At 43.0% G+C, this 21,700-nt stretch overlaps 1 protein-coding gene and 1 long non-coding RNA gene across 4 annotated transcripts in view; one reads left to right on the top strand and one right to left on the bottom strand.

Annotated features, from left to right (window-relative positions):
* Positions 1-20,060, bottom strand: part of Orc2 (origin recognition complex subunit 2) — a 63,470-nt gene extending 43,410 nt beyond the window's left edge. Inside the window, exons 1-10 of one of the 2 annotated variants that reach the window (XR_011721704.1) lie at positions 19,719-20,060; positions 19,502-19,576; positions 19,220-19,429; positions 18,838-19,124; positions 18,518-18,732; positions 18,313-18,442; positions 17,960-18,200; positions 17,661-17,891; positions 17,366-17,587; positions 15,470-15,550 (exon numbers count right to left, since the gene is read on the bottom strand). Coding sequence is in view for 1 of the 2 variants with exons in the window: in XM_071724037.1 (XP_071580138.1) it covers positions 17,388-17,587; positions 17,661-17,891; positions 17,960-18,200; positions 18,313-18,442; positions 18,518-18,732; positions 18,838-19,124; positions 19,220-19,429; positions 19,502-19,576; positions 19,719-19,812 (1,683 nt within the window). In the remaining variant the exon portion in view is untranslated. Of the gene's footprint in view, positions 1-15,469; positions 15,551-17,264; positions 17,588-17,660; positions 17,892-17,959; positions 18,201-18,312; positions 18,443-18,517; positions 18,733-18,837; positions 19,125-19,219; positions 19,430-19,501; positions 19,577-19,718 lie in introns of those variants that run through there. The other variant, XM_071724037.1, reaches the window with a different exon arrangement.
* LOC139784863 (uncharacterized) lies at positions 7,689-10,474 on the top strand. 2 transcript variants are annotated; one of them, XR_011721706.1, is made up of 3 exons: positions 7,689-8,146; positions 9,284-9,545; positions 9,799-10,474. It is a non-coding gene; the product is annotated as an uncharacterized lncRNA (long non-coding RNA). The 2 variants fall into 2 exon arrangements; XR_011721705.1 differs by lacking the exon at positions 7,689-8,146 and having other exon boundaries at positions 8,190-9,545.
* Positions 20,061-21,700: the final 1,640 nt, after the last annotated feature.

Below are 21,700 nucleotides of genomic sequence, written 5' to 3'. Positions count from 1 at the left end.
GTGGAGTGTGTCCCTTGCGAATCAGCGCGGCGTGATTTTTCGCGACGCGACGTCGAAGCGGCGAAAGTGTTCGCCGAAGTGAAAGCAGGGGCCAAAGCGTCGTGGCTCTAAGTAGAATACGGCGAAACAGGAACGCCGCGCGACCACGACGCGGACGGTACGGGAATCGGCAAGAGCCTCGATAGGGGAGAGAGAGAGAACATTGCGATTCCTCGCGAGCGTGCGGACTTACGTCGACGTAACGCGTCCGCATAACGTCTCTAACGCTGGGAATTACTTTCTCGCGGTTGATTCGACGCCCGCGGTGTCGTAACTAGGAATATAGAAATAACAATCTTGACGCTTGATATAGCGTGGATATTGAAGTGTAATCGATACTCGGAAAACATTGGTTTCTCAATCTCATCCTGCTTCCAACCGAAATATACCTTTCTTTCTTTAATCCTTTCTTTCTTTAATTAAATAATCTTTAATTCAACACATTGATTTTCATTTGAACAATATACTCTAATCTCATTTCCATTTTAGTTCGTTTCCCGTATAAATATTTCGTGTTGGAATCTTAGAAATCTCCACGAGACTATTAATTTCAGAACAGTAACGGTATCGATATTACCAACATGTGTCTCTTCGACATCAAGAACGAAGCAGAAAAGCATATTCTTTGGATATCGACGCCGTTGATAGATTGATACTTAATCCCGATGTAGCAACCCTTGCCTCGACCCACGCTCGATCGCGAAGGGGAATCGCCCCCCCCCCTCACGCTCGGCTCTTCATGTATCTTCTCGAAGACGAGACGGCGATGTCCTACATTCGGGACGCAGAGGCTCCCACCGTGTAGCCTGCCCCTCTTTTCCACCGGTTTCTGGCCACGGTTATATTTAGTCGATATTTCATCCGTTTCGCGCCGAAGCCGGTCAAAGCTGTGATCATCGCGCCAATTCGAAGCGCTAGCGAGCGAGAAATCTCGCGAACGCGCCCATCCCCGATCTACGGCCGATTAATTCCACGCTCTCGTGCATGACGCTAAAGAGGATTCGAACGTAACGCGAGCGGGAGATGGCGGCAATAATGGAGAGAAAAACTGACCGTTTGCGGCACCGATTGCCGAATTTTGAAAACCGCGACACATTTCTAGGACTCTTCTAGCGACGTTTCTTTCATCTTTGTTATAACGAACCGCATGTTGCAGCGAATCTATCGCAGACTTGTATGACGCGATTCACGTTTCGGTAGTTCGGTACTACGCTTTTAGCGTAGCTAAAACGTAAGACCCTTAGCGATACCGTTAGGCGCTAAATGTTACAGTACTTAGGACCGCTTTGTCTAAGACGTCGTTCGAGAACTGTGACCCGCTTTCGCGGCCTGAATAAAGAAAAATTGAGACTTTATCTGACGAGAAGGATCGACGGACTCCGTGACTCGGGACGCGAATACACATGCCCCGTATACGTAAGCCCGCGGTTCGACACGGTTGGATTTATGCAACCATGTTAAGGATCACGCATGATGGAAGTGCCAGTTCGTCGCACTTCCATCGTGAGGAAGGAAACATCGTCACCGTTATCGGCTAAAGTGGTACTTACGTTACTTAAATGCATTATTAGTTTAAGTGTGTATTACCTAGTACATTAAGTGCATTAAATACGCATTACCCGGAGTACACATAGGACTCCGCGAAGCGCGTCGTAAATTGGTAACCATTCTACTACCAGCAATTAATTTCTATCGTCGTTGCGTGCGTTCTCACTTCATTAAAAAGTTATCAATTTTTTTTCATTTGTTGGATTAAAATACAATAAGAAAAATATATTATATTAGCCGGTAAAAAGCTGCGACTTACGCCGCAGCCGTAAATCCGGGGCAATTTCGTAATCTTGGTTAGCAGAGCGGTGGCTCGCGATGACTGTCCGCCTCGTATGATCTCCCAGTTACGCGGAGAATCTGTGCCGCGTATTAGATACGTAAACCGACGCGAATCAATCGGCCCTCCAAAAATCACAGATAGAAGATAATGTGTCAGCGTTTATTATCGGGGGAAAGGAAGGAAAGAGGGGAAGAGGGGGAGGGGGCGAAGTAGGTAGGCGCGAGGTAGGCAGGGTTAAAGTAGGTAAATAGCCTGCCGGTGACCCGTCACCTGCGTTCTCGTTCTATAGAGAGCAATGTCTCACTTAGTGGGAGGAAAAACGACGGAAGATAGCGCCCCACTACGAGCGGATGGACGAACGGACGTTCCCTCGCCGTCGCCGTCGCCGTCGCCACCGCCGATCGGCCCGTTCCCGTTCCGGCAGGAACGAGATCCCCGATCGAGCGTCCGTTGTCTATTATCGCGACGATGATCTAGCGAGGAAGGGAATCGCCGACGCGACAATCTATGCGCATAGATTGACCTCGTCGTCGGTTCTTCTCCCGCGCGGCGAGTGGCACATTTCGCTCGACCGATACGGCTGTAGCCGTTGTGACTTCGAAGTGTAACGCGGCCATGTATTTCAGCGGGATTATGTGTAATCAACGATTGCGATATGACTGTCAGTAGTCGCATTTAATTAACATGGGAAAATTAATAATCTCGGGAAAATTGGATTCTAAAAATCTAAATCGACCGCATTTTCTACTCCGTCACAGAGGTTCAATTTTCAGATACATTTTTTTCTCCCACTGGGAAAAAGAACAACCTCGCATTCATTACATATATATTTATGATAAGCGGAGGGAAGATTGGCAGTTGGTCAAGGACAGTTTGTAATTAAACGCGGTTACGTCGCCTGTTCGTAAAAGGTCGTGTCGCAATTTTACAAAAGACATAAAGTAGATTGGAATTTCTTAGATAGATCGCGAGAAGAATAATCGTAGATCGTAGGAGAACCAACCGGCGATCTTTCTTAACCGGCTTCTGCCGGCGATAAAAGCGTTTTATCTTGTTGCTGCGGAGACGCACGATGTTTTACACTCGCGACCGTCGTAAAATCGGCGTAAAACTGCACGCACACGCGTGTAAGCGCACAAGTATATTCCGCGAGCATGAGCGAAATCTCGTTGGCCGGTGCAACACAGTTCGGGTCGTCAGGATCGTCATGCAGGGCGGACGTCTAGGTCGCTCGATACCACTCACACTATGGAGATCGCGGGCGTGTTATTATAGGCAGGTAGGTTAACAGATTAACAGTTTCTATATCTCGAGGGCAGTTTAACAACGGAACCAGGCCAGCGGAGCGCCGATCCGACGCGCCGTGTCGCACTCGCGGCCGAAAAATTAGCCGCGTGTTCCAACGCGCCTACGATGAGAACCGTTCCTCGAAACGGTTACGCGTATCAATCCCGTCCCGCGGAATTCCGGCGCGAAAATAGTTCGCAATATTCGCACCTCGGACGATCCCGCCTCGCGATAGCGGTTTGCGTCGACACGAGTGATTTGCAGGTTGCAGGCTAAACTTACGGCGAAATTGAAATGTAAACCTCGTCGACTTAAATCCTTGAGGATTTTCCTAAAAAGTCAAATTTTTCCGTGCTACCTAAAACGTCGGTTTTATCGGCAACGAACCTTGTTCCCGTTATGCAAATATGTTTACAGATATGAATGTATAAATAATTACGTTATTGGCAATGATAAAAAGAATCGCGGCGTGACAAAAAGAAGAATTGACGTAAGATGACACAACCAATGAGATCATAATGGCCGCTTCTCTCGACCTTGGATTTTATAAACAAAAATTCGCTGAGGGAAGAAGAGCGCGCGTTTCATTAATAAACGCGATCTGCTATCTTTAAGGAGAGAACGGGATGATAACATTGACGGCGTTCGTGAAATTTATGACGTTTCATGGACGAGTTAACTCAGAAGCTACGGGATATGCCACCGGACTTGAATGCGAAGCGTCGCATTATTCAAATCGGCGCGCAGTTAGCGAAGATGTTCTCGCGCGTGGATTGACGGGCGGATCCTCCTGCGAGACGCGAGCGAGATTGACATCTCGGTGTCGCGAACTGGAATTCCTGGACTGGCGGAATAAAAGGCGCGTGGCTTAGGTCAGGGACGGAGCCGCGGCGGCATGGCGGATCGACCGAAACGATCGGCCGGTGCCAGCCGCGTGCGCGCGAACAAGGCCTTCCTCTCGTACAGCACGTGTCCGTGTGTCGTTGTTTACGGCGGGATACAAAAGTTAATGACGACTCGTCCGAAACGGGTCCGCGAATAACTCCAGGACAGGTCATGAAAATTATAAAACTATAATTCCGAATGCCGACGCGAGCGGGTTATTTCCGGATAACGTGATTTTCACGCGGAACCACGTTCGGCGAAGGGGATCACGTTGGCTGCGATCGTGCTTCGTTCCAGGAAGGAATGCTATCGCGGCACGTGTACGCGCGATACGTGCGCGTTTCTGCAATGTATGTCATAATCTCCGTCTGTGGAGAACATTCCTTGGGCAATTTATACTGCGTCAGATGCTGAACTTATTAAAACCCGGGTATATCAATTTCCACACACGTATCCCTCGTGTCTCTATCGAGGTGGACTCAGCAGTAATTTGTGACCGTATTTGCCAACATTCTCGTAAACAGCCGAGTGAGTCGGTAAGCAATTGCGATATGTAAAGCCATTTAACTTACTTAAATTAAATTCGATTCATTCGACTAACATTCAAGTAGTAAATTTATCGATATCTCTTGCCGATAGATGAAGACAAGAATTTAAAATCAACCCGTTTCCGATCGCTCGGCATAGCTTACGCTCGGCTGAGACTCGCGCGCGAGAGCGAGTCGCTGATAAATAGCGGGGGCGTTATCTCTCGCCAACGGTTTACCGACAACGAAAGGCGAAACTGAAAGGAGATGATAAAGTGTATCCAGGCAATCCCCGTATCCAGGTAACGTGAGCGATCGATAGGACGGCGTGTGGGTGCGTTTGTGTGTAACGAGGAAGCGCATTCCCGTGGACGGACGGTGTAGTGCAAGTGGAGTAGGTTACGTAGATAAGTCGTTATATATACATACATACATACATACGCTCGCGTACGTAATTCGCCCGGCGAGTGGTCATGTGGGGCCCGGCCGGCCTCCCGATGCATCCTTCCTACGGATTAGCGGACACGCGCCATGGACGCGGAATATCTGAGCCATCGCGAAGTGCTGAGATAGCTATCTGAATCGATACGTAATCTAGGTGGACGAGCTAATAAACAGCCTTTTAACGATGGTCTACTTTGATCGGGGCCCTGCGCGTGTATTAAGGACGAGTCGGCCAGAAATCATTTTCAAACTTCATCAAGAATCTATCAGATGAGAGTTTCTTAATGAATCGCTATTTATTAGAAGCCTTGGGACACTATCGCCTCAAGCGCAAGACACATTACGTACTCAGCACTCGAACAATGTTTTGAAATGAGATAAGTTGCAATTAAGTGACATGCATAAAGAGAAAATGAGTAAATTAATGTTTGTTGTGTGCATATACGCGTGCTCATTATTAAACAAAATTGTGTTAAAAGAATCGAGAGAGAGAGAGAGAGAGAGAGAGAGAATGTATAATTGTTTTTGTTTTATATCATGCAATATCGCATCGATTTAACTACTTTAATTAGACATAATTAATATATCACTTTATATGATATTGATATAATTATTTTAATTTGTAATAATGTTTTACATTTATCTTCATACACTGTTAAATATTAAAGGATGAAATTTAAACCAATACCTCGAGCTAAATAACATTTTGTTATTTTTAACTACCATGTGTATCAAAATTTATTAACACAAAACAAATATTTTAACTCCATTGGTTTAGTTAAATTAACATTTAAACAGTTAAATTAACGACATTGAGTAGGAGCAGTGGCGAATGGTTAAAAATGACTTAAATTGAGTATAATTTGACACTGTGAATTGTTTTTAACAGGGTATATCATATTTATTGCTGTTTTGAGACAAATCCGCTCTTAGTGCATTCGGGCGAAACCAAGCGATACTGTTAGATGTTCTTTGCAGCTATTAGAACACTGATTGCATAGCGGCAAGCGTTTTGATCTCCGAAGAAATAGATCGCGCGATAAGAATGCGCGATAAGGCGTGCGAATCACCAATTGTATCTCACTGCTGCAGAACCGCAACAATCTGATTCTTTATGAATAATTTTGTTCCCATTACGAAACGGAAATTGACATGATAAAATTTTTAAGATTTCATTAAAAAAGTATAACAGACCGATGTACATTTAAATTCGTGTTTGCTTTTCAAAGAGTCAAAGAGCATCAGAGAGTTATCTCAACCTTAACTATCAAGCTTGCCAGTTACATAATTTTTGTGTAACTTATCGAGTTTTATTTTGCATGAAAAAGTTTTGTCAGCAAAATTCCTGCATTTATCAGTCGCTTTTAAAACCCGTCCATTTAACTCTTAATCAGTATAGCATATATGTGCGCGTGCATACGTGAGCGTACTATTATAATGATCCAATCGTCTTGAAATGAATACGCAAAATACGCAAAGAGAAGTGTCGAGCAAACCAAAGTTACAAGTGTAAAATTCCTCATTTAGCAATCAATCCGGCAAGGTAAAAACCAATTATTCATGTTAACTTAAAGACCATATACAATTATCGAGTGTACTAATTTGTCGGCTGCGACGTGATAAGAATGTAATGGGGTCATAATGATCGCGCGCGACTAATTGCGCTCCGCGATCTCGACCGAAGCCCCTGATTAAGAGGGTAAACGAGGCAAAGAGCGTGCCGGCGCGGTGCATTGTCGAAATCCGCCGGGGAATCCTAGACGGATCTCCGAGGGGAAGAGGCCAGCTGCGCGCAAGTCGACCGAAACGAGGCTTCGGATATCAAACTGGCCCCAGTGCCTGTTGATATTAGCATTTATTTATATCTCCTGACCTCAAATATGTGTAACGTGCCGGCCCCTCTCCGACGACGGCACGACGGCGCGGCGGTACGGGCACGCCTCCGTTTTCGAGGTTACGCTGCTCCGCTGCGCGCGCGAGAGAGTCCGCGTCGTTTCCCCCCTACTCCCGTTGGCGCGGCGCGCGGCGTCGTCGGAGCTCCCGGCTCCGTCAAATCCCCGTCGGTGGTGTAACACACAGCGTCTTCTTTGTGACATCACTCGCTGGACGAGGACGTCCGACAAGCGTTTTACTGTCACCCGTGACGATTAAGACGGATACGACGACGCGGACGAGTGAGGCGTCAGGGATCGTATTTCGCCGCCGAGTCCTATAAATTTTAGAGAGCGTCGCGAATCTTGATCCTGGATGATCTTCGTCGAGATCATTCTTTCGTCACCGCGTTAAATACGCGACTATAATATTCGCGAGGTTACAGAAAAGATTCCTAAGCACGTCGCTCCTCTTGCTGAACAAGACCTCTTCCGCGTATTTTATTACTTCCGAATTTTTTAATTTGAATATCTCGAGAAAGATTATTTGTACACGTTCCAAACTTGAAACCTTCATGCGTATCTTTTTATTATTTAATAATGGCAGCGAGCACAAATTGTTTCATTATATTCTAGGACAGTTAGTGATGATGCACATGTCTTCTCGGCTATAAAGATATTACACGATGAATTTAAATTATCTCGTACGAGACTTAAAAAGGGATCTGGGTTAAAGACTTAACGGGTTAAAGAACAGAGTTGAAGAAGAATACAACAGTATGATTGTTTATCGTGTTATATAAGGAGATCCAGTAGAAAGACATAACATCGAAGCATTTTTTAGGATTTTATGTTAGAAAATCGTGTTCGGGGCGAGGTTTCGGCCTCCAAAATCATTTAAAAGCCTATCGACAATAAATCCGCGAAGCAAAAATACTGTTTCGCCATCGCGGCGGACGAGTGGTATAAAAAAAAAAGAGTAGACGCGTGTTCGAGCGCGCGATCGATTTGCGATGACCTCGCCGTCGCGAAAGGGGGGACGACGATGCAATTTTTGATCCAAATATTTATAGCGCTCGACCGAAAGCATCGCTACACGTGCGCGAGTGAACGCGAAAACTCGTAAGTTTCTAGCCATTCTCGAGCGATATACCCGTGAAATACGGTGAAGCATTTTAGCGATATAAAATTAACTGGACGCGTGACACACGCACCTATCGCAGGGGCCGTAAAATTAAACGATTTTACGACGTATTTTTTAGGTAATTAATTTTAGCCCGTTAATAATCCTACAAAATTGCATGTGCGAAGGCATAAAACTTTGGCCGCGAGTACGAAACCGCGCGTTTAACAAATGGATAAATTCCTGCGTGACAGCCGTCCCTCCGTACGTAATTTTTATATTTAATATTCGCGTAAAAGATATATGAAATTGAAACCATTTGTTAAATTTGATTTATCGCACGTTTTAATCGACTTTTGGCTCGGAAAGCTGCCTCGTGTTTACTTTGCCGCGATTGATCGCTCCGCACTTTCGGAGCCAAGGCTGTAGAAATTAAGTTATCAAGTGGAAAAAGATAAAGCGACGATAATGTTACTCCGCGCGCGCGCGCGCGCGCGCGCGACGCAAGAAAATCTTACCGTGTGAGCCTCCGGTGAGCTCAGTGCACGCGTAAAAACAGCTTACGACGAGCGAGAGATCGTAAAATATAATCAACGCGAAAAGGGTTAAATGGCCAAGACAGATGAAAGAGGTGGAGGACTCCGGCATGTCGCGCGTCTCGCATAATGGCCTGACTAATGCGCGAAGCTAAATGTGCGTGGGGGATCCTTCGTAATGTGGACATCCTTGGCATAAGCATAGAAAGCTAGAAAGCCTCGGCACCGTCTATGATAACCCAAATACGAGTAGCCGCGCTCGATTATCTGGCTTTGTTTAAGGAGAAATCTTCCTTTTTGTGTGTTTTTCAATCGCGCGAAATAAATCGCGTCGCCGTGAAACGCCCCACATACTGAAAATTTCAACGTGACGTTTCTCACGTTTAAATTTCCTCCACCGAGAGACATTCTCTTTTTAGCGCATTATGAATGCCTCGAGCAAATCTCTTTTGAATCAAATCGACGTTAACGATCGATCGAACCTGGCTCTCGTTCGGTTAAAAATAGACTTGTGCGGTCTACCGAAGCGAAGGGATAAGTGCAATGGGAATCGCGGTTTGTGGTTTCGCAAAAATTTATTTCCCACTCGTAAATTATTCTGCGCGAATTATCGAGCGTTACGCGTTTTGGCAATCACGACACGATGGTCCCGCGAAACTTACCCAAAGTTTTTGGTGACCGATAAAACGGTATGTCACGGATCAGGCCGACGTTAGAAAGTCAGTTGGACCTTTTTTCAGACCGCGACGCGACGACCGACGACGGAGATGAGGACGACGAGAGAGTCCGCGCTCACTTTCCCTCGCGACGCGAGGCAAACGCGTATCGTCTCCGGCGATCGCTAAAGGGTACCATCACCGCGACGCGCGACGGCGAATTCGCTTTCGCAGATCCCGGTCGCGGACAGATGCCGACGATTTGCGCGAAGCCAGCACGGCGCGGCGGCGCGGGCGAGTCGAGTGACGCGGGACCTTTCCCAGCGATGAACGATAAATAAGCTAAGTAAGTAACTTTCCCCTTTGAAATTAGAGCTCCACAGAATTAAAATGGAATGTCCGAGATGGTCGAGACTGCGTCAAAAATTATTCGACGGTCAAACAATTGTTAATTAACAATTGTTAATTTTCAATTTAACAACGGACTCGAGAACAATCGAATATTAGATTTGCATTTAAAAATTTACTTGATCAATTCATAAATATTATAAGGTATGTAATATCAGGTAGTTTAATGAAAATATAAAATGGATATATAGATTTTGGAACGTAAGTTCGCTCGATAGAAATATTCTACTCGATTGGTGGACGCAAGCAAGGCAAAATCACATGGCCTACGTTAAGTCGAGCGAGTTTAATCATTCCGGACGAGCGAGATCTATCCGCGAACCGCACTAAAGTGATAATCGATTAAGCAGAGGTCGAGGGAACGTGGCACGAGAGACTGACTGCCAGGACGAAGGTAACGGATGACGAAATCAAGGACATCAGCCCTTGCTATTACGTCGAAACTATCGCTGGGGTTTTGCTTTGAATTATGTGAGAAAGACGATTTATGTCCAACGAAATTGGATCTCGCATCGAAATGTTACGTCGGGTAACGTAGCATGCGATAAAAGCTTTCTAGGTGATTTTTCGCGCTAATTAACTAATGTAACGCCGACAGATACTAAATAACTTCGGATAATAGCAATTATCGCATTGTCACAAGCAAATTGATTCGATTAGGTGCCGTGGCTGTGACGAATTAAAGTTATACAGAGTTATTATTCTGTTCTCATCAACTAAAAAAGAAAATTCATTCTTTCTCTCCAAGTACAGAATTATATAATTGTATTGTAAATTTTTATTAAAATTATTTAAATTAATAAATTTTTCTTTAGATTTGCCTTACTTTGATGTCTGTTTGTCACGAAAATAAATATGTAAAGCCGTCATAGTGGGGAAGTGTCTCAATGATTATTCCGACTCCACTTATAGAAGCTTGCGATAAAATCAAAGTACTCATGCACATGCCACGATAAAAGTTATATCATGTCCGCGAACATTTGCGTATTGCACATTACGAAAGGTTCGGCCTTCGGAATTTCCGCGCGAGCTTTCCACGAACAGAACTGTGCAAATTTCGAATATAAAATGTGATTTTTTTCTACGAAAATTTCATACAAAGCTCCTCCACGTGTTCTCTATTTAAGAATTCTTTCACCAAAAAATGAGAATCAAATATTTATCTCCATTCAATCAACATTCAAATGGAAATGCTATTCTAAATCCAGTCAAATCAGCTTTCTATTCCTTCTTAATTTTTCTCTCGTTCTCGAATTTGGAAAATTTTTATCTCTCTCTCTCTCGCTTTCTCTATAAACTTCCAATAACAACGTCTTGTAAATCGCTCGAATCTAAATCAAGCCTGGATGGTTTTGCTGAGAGAACATTTTCCCGAAAAGTTTCTACCAATTTCTCCAAAGAGACGGACGATATTCATCGATATCTCCTTCTGTCGAACCGTCAGGACACCCGGTACATGCGCGTATCGTACGTCGCACGAAATAGGAAATACGAGCGGTTTGCTGGTGCGCTGTCGAAAGCGGGGGGGGGGGGGGGTTGGTCGTGCACAAAGTACATATACGCACATACATGCACGCATACAAACGTGGAATAACCCATTTTGGGGTGGTTCGCTAAAGCCGGTTTCCTCTTCCTGCTCCATTCTCTTTCCCTCTTTCTCTCTCATTCCCGGGATCTCTCGGCTTCCCACGCTCCTTCCTTCTCTCCCCCCCCCCCCTCTCTCTCTCTCTCTCTCTCTCTCTCTCTCTCTCTCTCTCTCTCTCTCTCTCTCTCTCTCTCTCTCTCTCTCTCTCTCTCTCTCTCTCTCGTGTGTACACTGTACATTTTCAGAGTTCTATATCTCTGTGTGCTGTCACTGAGTATTGAGCGGGGTGAATGCTCTTGCGCAATGCTCGTGCACGTACAGCAACCCCGACTCGACCTCGGAAGGGGGCTCCTTCCTTCGTCTGGAATGACTATCACCCTCTTCCTCTTTCCCTCACCCCCGCGAAGAGAGCCCCATTCCATGGCGATTGATTAATCGAACGTCAACGATATTTGTCGCATTGCATGCAGAATCAAATCGTTATCGTACGCGCGTCGGAAGTTACCATATCGTACATGCCTGAAGCATCGTAATCGTCAAAATTGTGTGTACCATTACTAAACGAAATCTAGTGTCTCACACACAGTCGTTCCCTCATCCAATAAGTTATCAGTCTACGGAAAATAACCAATATGTTCCTAACAACCTGTTACAATAAGTAAATCCCATTTCTTTTATAATTTTTATTGCTGAACAACAGCAAGACAATCTTGAGCGTAAACGATGGCAAAGCCCGCGACTTAATTGTGAAAGCGTGAGCTGAGTCCAGCCTTCCGGTTTTAGCTCAGACACGTCCCTCTGCATACTAATTCTGCATACTGATCTATAATTCTCCCCTCGGTTATCTGCTCGCTACTCCTGGATTAACGAGGATATCTAATCATCGACCAACTTTTCGGAATATCTTTTTCCTATCAATCATCGAATTTTTATTTGTCCCTTTTAGTTTATTTTAGTATCCAGATCCTCCTGTAACGATGGAGTATTTACCACGGAAAAGATCTTCCATCATGAGAAAGATTAGTAAGAATTGAAACTATTTAAGCTTTGAGAGAAAGAGAGAGAGAGAGAGAGAGAGAGAGAGAGAGAGAGAGAGAAAAAGAGAGATCCGAATAAAACGCGCATGTCGACGTCGACCTAGCTCCTCGTTCGTTAATAGAGCCACCAATGACGCCACACACGGCGGATATTAGATACGAGCAAAACTAGTTACACGAACGTTACTTCGCACGTGCACCGTCCGAGAGAAAGAGAGAGAAAGAGAAAGAAAGAGAGAGAGAGAGAGAGAGAGAGAGAGAGAGAGAGAGAGAGGGGGGGCAGAAGTAGAGAGAGAAAGAGAGAAAGAGACAACGAGCCTTGACGAGGGAATTGCTAACCGGTGATCGGCGCGGCGATCACGCTGGAAAAATGATTTCTCGGTCACGCAACGTGACACGTACACGTAACAAAGCCGTGATACGGCTAGGACAAAAGTTTCACGCGCGCGCGTGTGTGTGTGCGTGTGCGTACGTGTACGTAGGGTGTCTCGTCACTAACCCCGTTTTTCAAACGACAGATTCTTCGGCGAATTCGAAGTCGACTGAAACAAACACGCGTCGATTGAACGAATGCCCATTGTATGTCATACTTCGTAACGTAACAGACCGCAAATGCCGTGAGAATTAAAACGCTAATTAAATTCCTATTAAAGGTAAAGCTTCAAGCAGATAAAGCCCTAATTAAATTTCAATTAAAAAGAAAGATTCGCGTCAACGAAATTAAATTTGCATAATGTCATAATTAGAACTGCCATTAAATTTTCGTTAAGGTTAATGTTGAATTTATCGAGGAACGTATCGTTTGCACACAAGTGGGCATTCGGTACGAAATAAAATTAGAGTTCTTGTTCTTCCCTCTAATTAAGGCGCCATTGTTCGAAGCGACGGTTAGTGAAAGATGAGCCAAACCCTTTTCTCTTGACAGTCTCCTCTTCGACCTACGTATGGCCTCGATAATAATAATTATGAAACTTGGCCGCGATAGTGAAAGTATCGCCTCGTACAGGACGTTTCATAATCAAGTGCGCGCGAGCGGGCGAGCGAGCGAGCGAACGACGTCGAATTCGAGTCATTCGAGGCGAAAGCAAATCTCTCCCTCCGTTCCCTCGTTTGTTCATTCGTTCGCGCATCAAATCTCGACGCTATCGAGCGGTTTTCTCGGGAAATCGTAGCTGGGAGAAATTAGTTTGTCTTGGCAAAAGTGAAATCGGCGAAACAGTTGCGCGACGTTAACGGAGTTAGAGAAAGATACGTGATCAATATATGAAAGTAAACTTTTGCAGGTTTCCCGACTTTCGCGTGTCCGAAATTGTTGCTAACGTTACGAGCTGGATATCGGTTTTAATTACTAAGAGAAGAAAATCGAGTAACTTTCCTCGGGAATAACGATTCAATAATAAAATTTGAATTTCCACGATAAGAGGCCGCGAGCTTATAAATTTTGTGAGTGTGTGAGAAACGTGATTTTAAAATAACCTGAATTTTTGGACGTGCTGAGATTTTCTTTTTAATCGTTCGCGAAGCATCTCCTTCGTCTGATAAATATTAATAGGCTTTTCTTTAACGATCGACGTTATCTGGAGGAGCAACCTCTACTGTTTTAAATGAATGATTCAGTGAGCATTTCTCAACGCCCACGAGTCGAGTGTCTATCGGAGAAGGGGCGAATTACTTCCGCGCCATAAAGAGATTTTAATAAAACTTTGGAGAAATCTCTCGGCTCAATCTGAACGATTATAAATTCGGCGTCGTCCAAGCCGGCCGTATTTGTATACGTTAGACAACAGGGACAATTTGACACGAATGTAATTCCACGCCCGTTTAAGACTCAACCGAAACCGCTCACCCGAGCTATTATCCCGAGAGCGACGCGCGGAGTGAAAACCGATTGTTCTCCTTCCTGAAAGCCCGATACTTTCGTTACAAGTATCGCTGTTCAAAGTTTAAACACGATATTGTTTTGCGAAAACGTTTCCAATATCAGCGAAAGAATAAACAAATAGCGGTCAAGTCAATTCAAATAGGAAGTCGACAAAGAGCATTTAAACTTGGCGATAAACAGAAAATTATATTAATAACGTTGAATATTAATTTAAACTATATTAATGTTTAATCATGTTAAAAGGAATATTTAATTAGCAAAGTTGTAACTTCTCAGATTTTAGTAAAATGCATTCCATCGTCTATATTGGTCTATAACGTTGTTAGGGCAAAGATATATACAATGTACGCCATCTGTCAACATGTGTTAGGAATTAATTTCCTCGCAACGTGCATTTGGAGGCATGGTATACCTCCTCCGTTTAATATTACGAAATATTACAAAAATACTGCTTCATAAAAGTGCATTAAAAATTCCTAAATGAGAAATTCAACGAGAATCTCTCTATATTCATGAATCAAACGTCCAACAGAGAAGAGATAAATTATTTCCGCAATGTAATAAAATTTTAATAAAACCTTAGAAATAGTCGATCGATTCGATTATAAATAGATTGAATGGCATCATCCAAGTAATTTGTACGTCAAGCAATTTGATAACTCTTATGAAAGACTCTACGTTTTTGTTTAAAACTTCCGAACTAAGAGATATTTTCAGCTTTCTGCATAATTCTTTGTCTATTAATCTTTATGACGTAATAATCCAGAAGTAATAATACTTATTAATTTTTTATATAAAATAGCGCTCAATGTTTTCCTGTCGATCAAATCTTGGCAGTGACAACAGTAATAGCTTGAAAATAATCATGTTGCACTGTCAAGCACAAATAGATCTTGCAAGCTTAAGCAGAACACGTCTATAATACTGTTTCGTGTCCTCCTAACGATTACATAAAATTCACAAAACAAGTACCAAGTTTCAAAGTGCCAATCAAAACAGCTAGGTAGGCGAAAGAACTTCCAAGCTGCTCTTTGTCAGATACATTAGAAAAATCACAATAAAAGGAAATGAATACATTGGTTAATGCATTGCGCTTTATCGATTACACATACCTGTGCACAGTGTTCTTTCAGATACAGTGTGTAGCAATGATTGTGCCATTGCATGAAATCTGGCAGATAACGAGATAAAAGTAACATGTATGCGAATTTAATTCGGTTTGGAATAATAAACACAGGCAACAAACAGCATTCACAGTTAAGCTGCTCCATATTGGCAGCTGATGGTAATTTATTGCTCCACAGTGTTTCCCTTCTTTCAAAGGGGAAAAGAGGAAAAGCATGACTTAAAACACTCACCTAGGAGACTTGATGAAAAGAGCTTAACAATTGACTCGGTGTGACAATTGACGCAGTCACGCAGACTCCTTCGAACGCAACCTGCAACAAATAAATCCTCATATCAGTTATGCGAGCACACATGTCTGGAGACAAAGTTTATATTCAACTGGCAAGGTACAAAAATGACACAGGCTAATCGACATAACCATGTGTTCCACCGGCAGTTCAACGATAACTACCCCTCGGTTAATCAGCTGTGACTCCATCCTTGTCTCACAGCGAGGAAAGAAATTGAGAATCTAATTGTAAAGAGAAAGTATTCCAGAGGAATCGTTACCTCTCTCGCACCATAAAATTCAAAGATTCCATGCAAAGTACACCAAGAGAGTCGACGGATCGGCAACGGCGCTTGAGATTCAGAAACGTCCTTACACCCCGACGTGCCGACACGAACGTCGAGGGCTTCGCGAATATCTCGCGGGTGACATCGCGGTGATTACGCAGGAAAAACGTGTACACGCCGCTACTTGTCCGCGACTCGACGCTCGACGCTCGACGCGGCGTCTCGCTCTCCCTTTCTCTCCTTCCTCTCCGTGCACAACTCGCTCTGAAAGTCAAGGTTGCGCGCGCGTGCGACTTACCAGTGTAAGGTCAGAGCGGTCATGCGAGCCAGCGCGTTGTTTACGTCGACGATGCCGGCCGCAGCGGACGGCCGTGCGCCATCCACCGATCTCACGGATTTTCGCGAATTCGTGCTCCCGCGAGTCTCGCGAGCACAGCAGCTGCGGGCACGACGGCCGGACGGACCGAAATTTCCTTTCCCTTTGACCCGCGGAAGAGAATTGGATGCCAATCGCGACAGCGTCCGACCGACAAACACCGACAAACCGACCGACCGTTGGCGCCGATCGCGACTTTCGAACTGATTGCGATTATCGAAGTCGCAATCGACGCGAATCGGACAGCTTCGCGGCGCCGCGCTCCACTGCGGGTAACCTAACACCGCCGTTCGATTTCGCCACGGCGCGATTTCGTCCCGCCGAGACCGTCATCTCGGGCCCGGGGGCGACGATGATCGCGCGTGGAAGCGGCGCGCCGCTGCTCATCGCGCGACCACATCGGCACATCGGATCACTTCTCTCGCGCGCTGTTCATTTATCGCGAACGTAAAAGTAAAAATAATAGCGGACACGGTTGGCGCCTTTGTTTGACTCGCGCTAACTTCGCGACGCTCCGCGAATCGCATTATGGCGGGACGATCTCACTGAGCGCGTCGCGCACGCGCGCGCTATGGTCTGGTCGGGTCACGTGAACTCCGAAATTAGATATAAATGCTAATTAAATACAAGCCGTGTTAATATTATTGCTTATTGTACAGACGGCGTCATTAATGCTTTCCTAGAGGATTTCCTAGCTGTGTTCTGGGGATTTCTATAGTGCACGTTACATGTACTATGCCTTCAGGTGGAAGCATGTTAATGACGCCGTCTGTACATGCATCAAAGGGATTTCAAATTGATTTTGGATTTGAATTGTCGTATATCGTATCAAATCGAACATTTTTTCTTAAACTTAACATTTAATTTTTTACTCTATATTTAAAAAGAACAGAATTAAACAAGCTTCAATTTAATCATGATTTGCGGCGATAAAAGATTATATTTTGTTGCAAAAACTTTTTATATTATATTGATTAATTACATTAAACGCAATAAAACGATTATGTCACATTTCGATGTACTTCCTTTTAATAAATGTATAAAAAAATATTAATGATCGTATAACATTACATATATAAATAAAATGCGATAAATTAATTATATATAATAAAGGAATTAACAGTTTAGTACAGTCATTAAACTGTTAATTCCTTTATCTTCTTTATTATATCGACTATTTTACAAAAATATATACCTTTCTAAATGCACCAAATAAATTACGATCCATGCTGTTCCATAAATTGTTTAAGGAGAGCCTTATCGAGGGGTATTAATAGATGTTCAGCACCGTCAACTGTGCGTTTAGTTCGTAGTAATTTATGATCGATAAATTCAGTTAACTGCGCCCTTAATGCCAAATCGGAACTGACCAGAAACTGTTCGCGTGCTGCTCGATACAGATCCTTGAACGGCATCCCTAAAATGGCATCATCAAATAATAAACAAATTAATTATTACAGCTAACAGAACGGTAGTTGAGCGATAATCACCTGCGAAATTCCTACTGCTGTTGCTCAATTGGTATTTGACAAGAATTAGGTAAATTGTTCGAGCGTTTGAGGTGAGAGACAGGAAGACATTCTGGAGAGAAGACAGCACGAGTCCACTGCTTTGTTGAACCAGCAAGGAACTTTCGTACGAAGTTTCCGCTTGATATGGCAATAATGTTGTCGCATCCCACCAATAAAAATTAAACTTTGCGCGTTTTATATGGTCCCAAACTAAAATAATTAGTGACAAATTAGTAACAAATCAGCTCCAATTTAGCGTAAAAATAAATGTAACTTACGGAGTGGTGCATTTACGTGATCGACAGACGCTACGACATGGATATTCGGAATGGCTGCTAAACTGGCAAGAATATTTTGAACTTTATTCGAACGCAGCATTATCCCATCTATATTGTGAATTATTAAGTAAAGCCGATCATCCGGATTATCTTTCATAACCGTTTCGATAAGTTCTAAACAATCATTAGGATTCGCTGGGCAATCTAAATCTAATAAATCCGTTATTATGTTATCGAGTATCTGAAATGAAATTTAATACATACTATAGCTTTTATAAATATCTTTTTAATTAATTAATACACTTATTAATTACATTACACTATTAATTAATTACAATATACATTTCACTTACATCTTTCAGCGTTAAGCTAGGAAAAAATCCATTTATAACTAACGTTGGATGATCTGCTATCTCATTATGGAAATCGTTTATTAAATTCCTTTTTGAGCCTACTCCATGAAGCAATAGACTGTAACCTTCTCTAAAATATAACATACGTCTTAGAGTAAAGTACCATCAAAGAACATTTTCCATATCCATACTACTTAATACTTACTCCAATATGAATTGCCACATAGAAAAGAACGATCTACAATTCTCTGTCAATGAACAAATACGTTTCTTATGTATCGTAGAAATATGATTCTGATTTGTTAATAATTCTTCCAGTGTTTCTTCAGTAAGACGAGCGTTCCGAAGTCTTCCTAATGTACGATCAGACGTAACTGTCTTTTCTGATTGAGATTCAAAGTACTCGTCGGTTTTCATGTGCTTTAAAAAAAAATTAATTAATTAAGTATAGATATAGATCATAATTAAAATATTATTTACATAATTTGCCAAATATTCAAGATAGTCCTGTTAATCCTAACTTACATAATCCTTGTAAGCAACAGTCTTACGTCCTCTCCCTGTTTTTCTAGGTGTACTTTGTATCTCACGTCTTGGCAAAGGTTTCGGCAAAGGTTTTGACACTTTTTGCTTAATTCCCCTTCTAGCATCGTTTTCCTTACTCACATCAGAATTCTCGCTATCCTCACTTTTATCAGAAGTTTCGTCAGGCTCTGAACTGCTTTCATTATCCATAGGTACATATTCACTGTCTTCCGACACGCTCTCATCGCCACTTGAATTTACACTGGGCAAATACCGTTTTCGAGACACTAATGGTTATCAAAAAGAAAACGAAATTAAAAAGATGCAAATAGGTTTTTCAATAATTTGCAGCAAAATCTTTATAAAACAAGATATACCGTACCTTTGGTATCAACATCCTCGCTGTTTGCTTGACTTTCAGGACTTGACGTAATCTTTTCAAGAACAATTTTTAGAACTGGAAGTGTCTTGAAACTTTTTGGGGTCTCGGGTGTACGACACTGATTGGCTTTAAGTATCATGCTATTCCTTTTCGTTGGTGTTTGAAATCCATACAGTTTTCTTCCACACACATCCTTCTCGGAAAATAATTCTGAAGCGCATTAACATACAATGTTAGATAAAAGTAAAGTGACAAATTCATATATAAATCTTCATCAATTACCATGTGGTTTCTGTACATCCTCTTCGACATCCTGAAGCTGCTTCTCTAATTCAGCCTTCAGTATGTCAGCTCGAGCTGCAAAACAACGTGCAGGCTACATTGGCAGTGCAGTACAACAAAAATAGATAACATAAATGAAATCTCAAGAGGTCGAACAGATTCTAAAACGGATTAAACTCCAATTTACGTGCGTAATTTATAATTAATATAATCTTACCAGTGCCCTCAGGTATTCCGTCGTCGCTATCCTCCGTGTATTTCACGCGAGTTGTCACTCGCGTAGACCTCCTCAGGTTTCTGGCGGAAGCCATCTCTCTCACAGCTCTCACTCTGACACGAACTTTCGCGAATAAAATTCTCCGTGTCACGCCGAGTCCAGATGATTGAAGTCAACGTCTCAACGTCCCGAAAGTTTCTCCGTTGTGTTCTTTGTCACAAATCCTTGTTTTGGCGCCATTTATGAGCGATCTTATGGCCGATGCGCATAGAGCGCGACAAGAAACGATGCGGTGAACAACCAATCATGTCTCTGGGCTACAGAGAAACGATTGGGCCAGGCCTTGGGCCACAAGACAAATACACACCGTCAGAGGTCAGGTGTTCACACTGTTCACAGCTGACTAACGTGCGCGGACCAGTTCGGACGTGTTTTGTCCAGAAGGAAAATTTTTTTAAGTATTGCGACTGTTTACTGTCTGCATTGATTTCCATTCAGACTTCCAGTAATTTCCATTTAGACTTCGCTACGCTAACAGTGATTCAGACTTTGTTAACAAACAGTGGCAAATCTAGCCGTATTGTCCGCTGAAAACCGGCAGGAGCCAATAAAAGAGAAGAAGAAGAAGAGAAGTGTTCACAGACTTCTGATGGTACCACAAAGAATTTCAAAACTTCCATAGGTCCGAGGTTATCATCAAATGAGCAAAACTCGTCGCAGAAATTAAAAGAACCGACCATTCGTGATTCAGATGAATTAAATGCAATTAAAACAGTAAGGGCCGATATCGCAGTCTCCGATTAACGTGATCCTCCGATTAAGGTGGTCCTTTCGTGAGAACAAGTATTAGATAGGTACCTAAATTTGATATATGTTAAATATACAGTAATAAGGGGCATATGTACGAAAAATCAGGTGAGGTTACCGACACTTTACAAGAAATAAGTCAATCTAAATGTGCGTTCGCGGAGCGTGCTATTGTCATTCTATCCTTGTTTACATCTAATGAACGAGAAAGATAGAATGATGCAAATCGCCACGGCCGAGGTTTTCAACGAATAATACATATACTTAGCGATCAGATGAATACATTATTCATGTCTTAAAATATTCCCTGAAGTTTCCGGATTTCGTACGTACCTTGAAAATAAGGGCTTGCCGAATGTTTTGCTCTGATATATGAGGTTAAATAAGTAGTGGATCCAATCGCATATTGCTTTACTCGTGGCTGCGACGGCTGCGTTCGGAAACGTCACCCGAGCGCACACGAGCACACTCCCCTCTCCTTCTATCTCAGCAAATTAGAAGGAGAAGGGAGCACACCCGAGTGATGCTTGAGATGCTTCCGACGCAGCCCGTAAAGCCTTGTGTACACGATACTAGAAATCGGTCCGAGTTTCGGTTTAAAGCCTTGTGTACACGATACTAGAAATCGGTCCGAGTTTCGGTTTAAAGCCTTGTGTACACGATACTAGAAATCGGTCCGAGTTTCGGTTTAAGCCAATCAACTAGCAGCTCTTACAGAAAAGCAGCAGTTTCATTGGCTTAAACCGAAACTCGGACCGATTTCTAGTATCGTGTACACAAGGCTTAAGCCAATCAACTTGCAGCTCTTACAGAAAAGCAGCAGTTTCATTGGCTTAAACCGAAACTCGGACCGATTTCTAGTATCGTGTACACAAGGCTTTACTGTCATGCCTGACCTAACCTAAAACGAGTCCAACCGCACTACTATTGTGATATTTTTTTAATTAGTAAATAATTAAATACGATTAAATCGTGCGTGTAAAATCATGTTATATTATTATAATTATTGGGATGTTGTGTAATGTTTGTCAATATGTTTGTTTTCAATTACCTCATGACGGACTGTTACTTGACTAGCTGTGTCGGCGAAAGGACCACCTTAAGCTAACTGGCCACTGTGAAACTGGGCCTTAATGGCTCGTCTACAATAGCCGTAAAGCCGTGATCAGACTACG

Source organism: Temnothorax nylanderi, unplaced genomic scaffold (genome assembly GCF_030848795.1).
Source record: "Temnothorax nylanderi isolate EJ_2023f unplaced genomic scaffold, tnyl_v1.0 TNYL_tig0692_pilon, whole genome shotgun sequence".
Lineage (NCBI taxonomy): Eukaryota > Metazoa > Arthropoda > Insecta > Hymenoptera > Formicidae > Temnothorax > Temnothorax nylanderi.
Note: the sequence above shows the minus strand (reverse complement) of the source record. Positions and strands in the feature narration are given on the sequence as shown.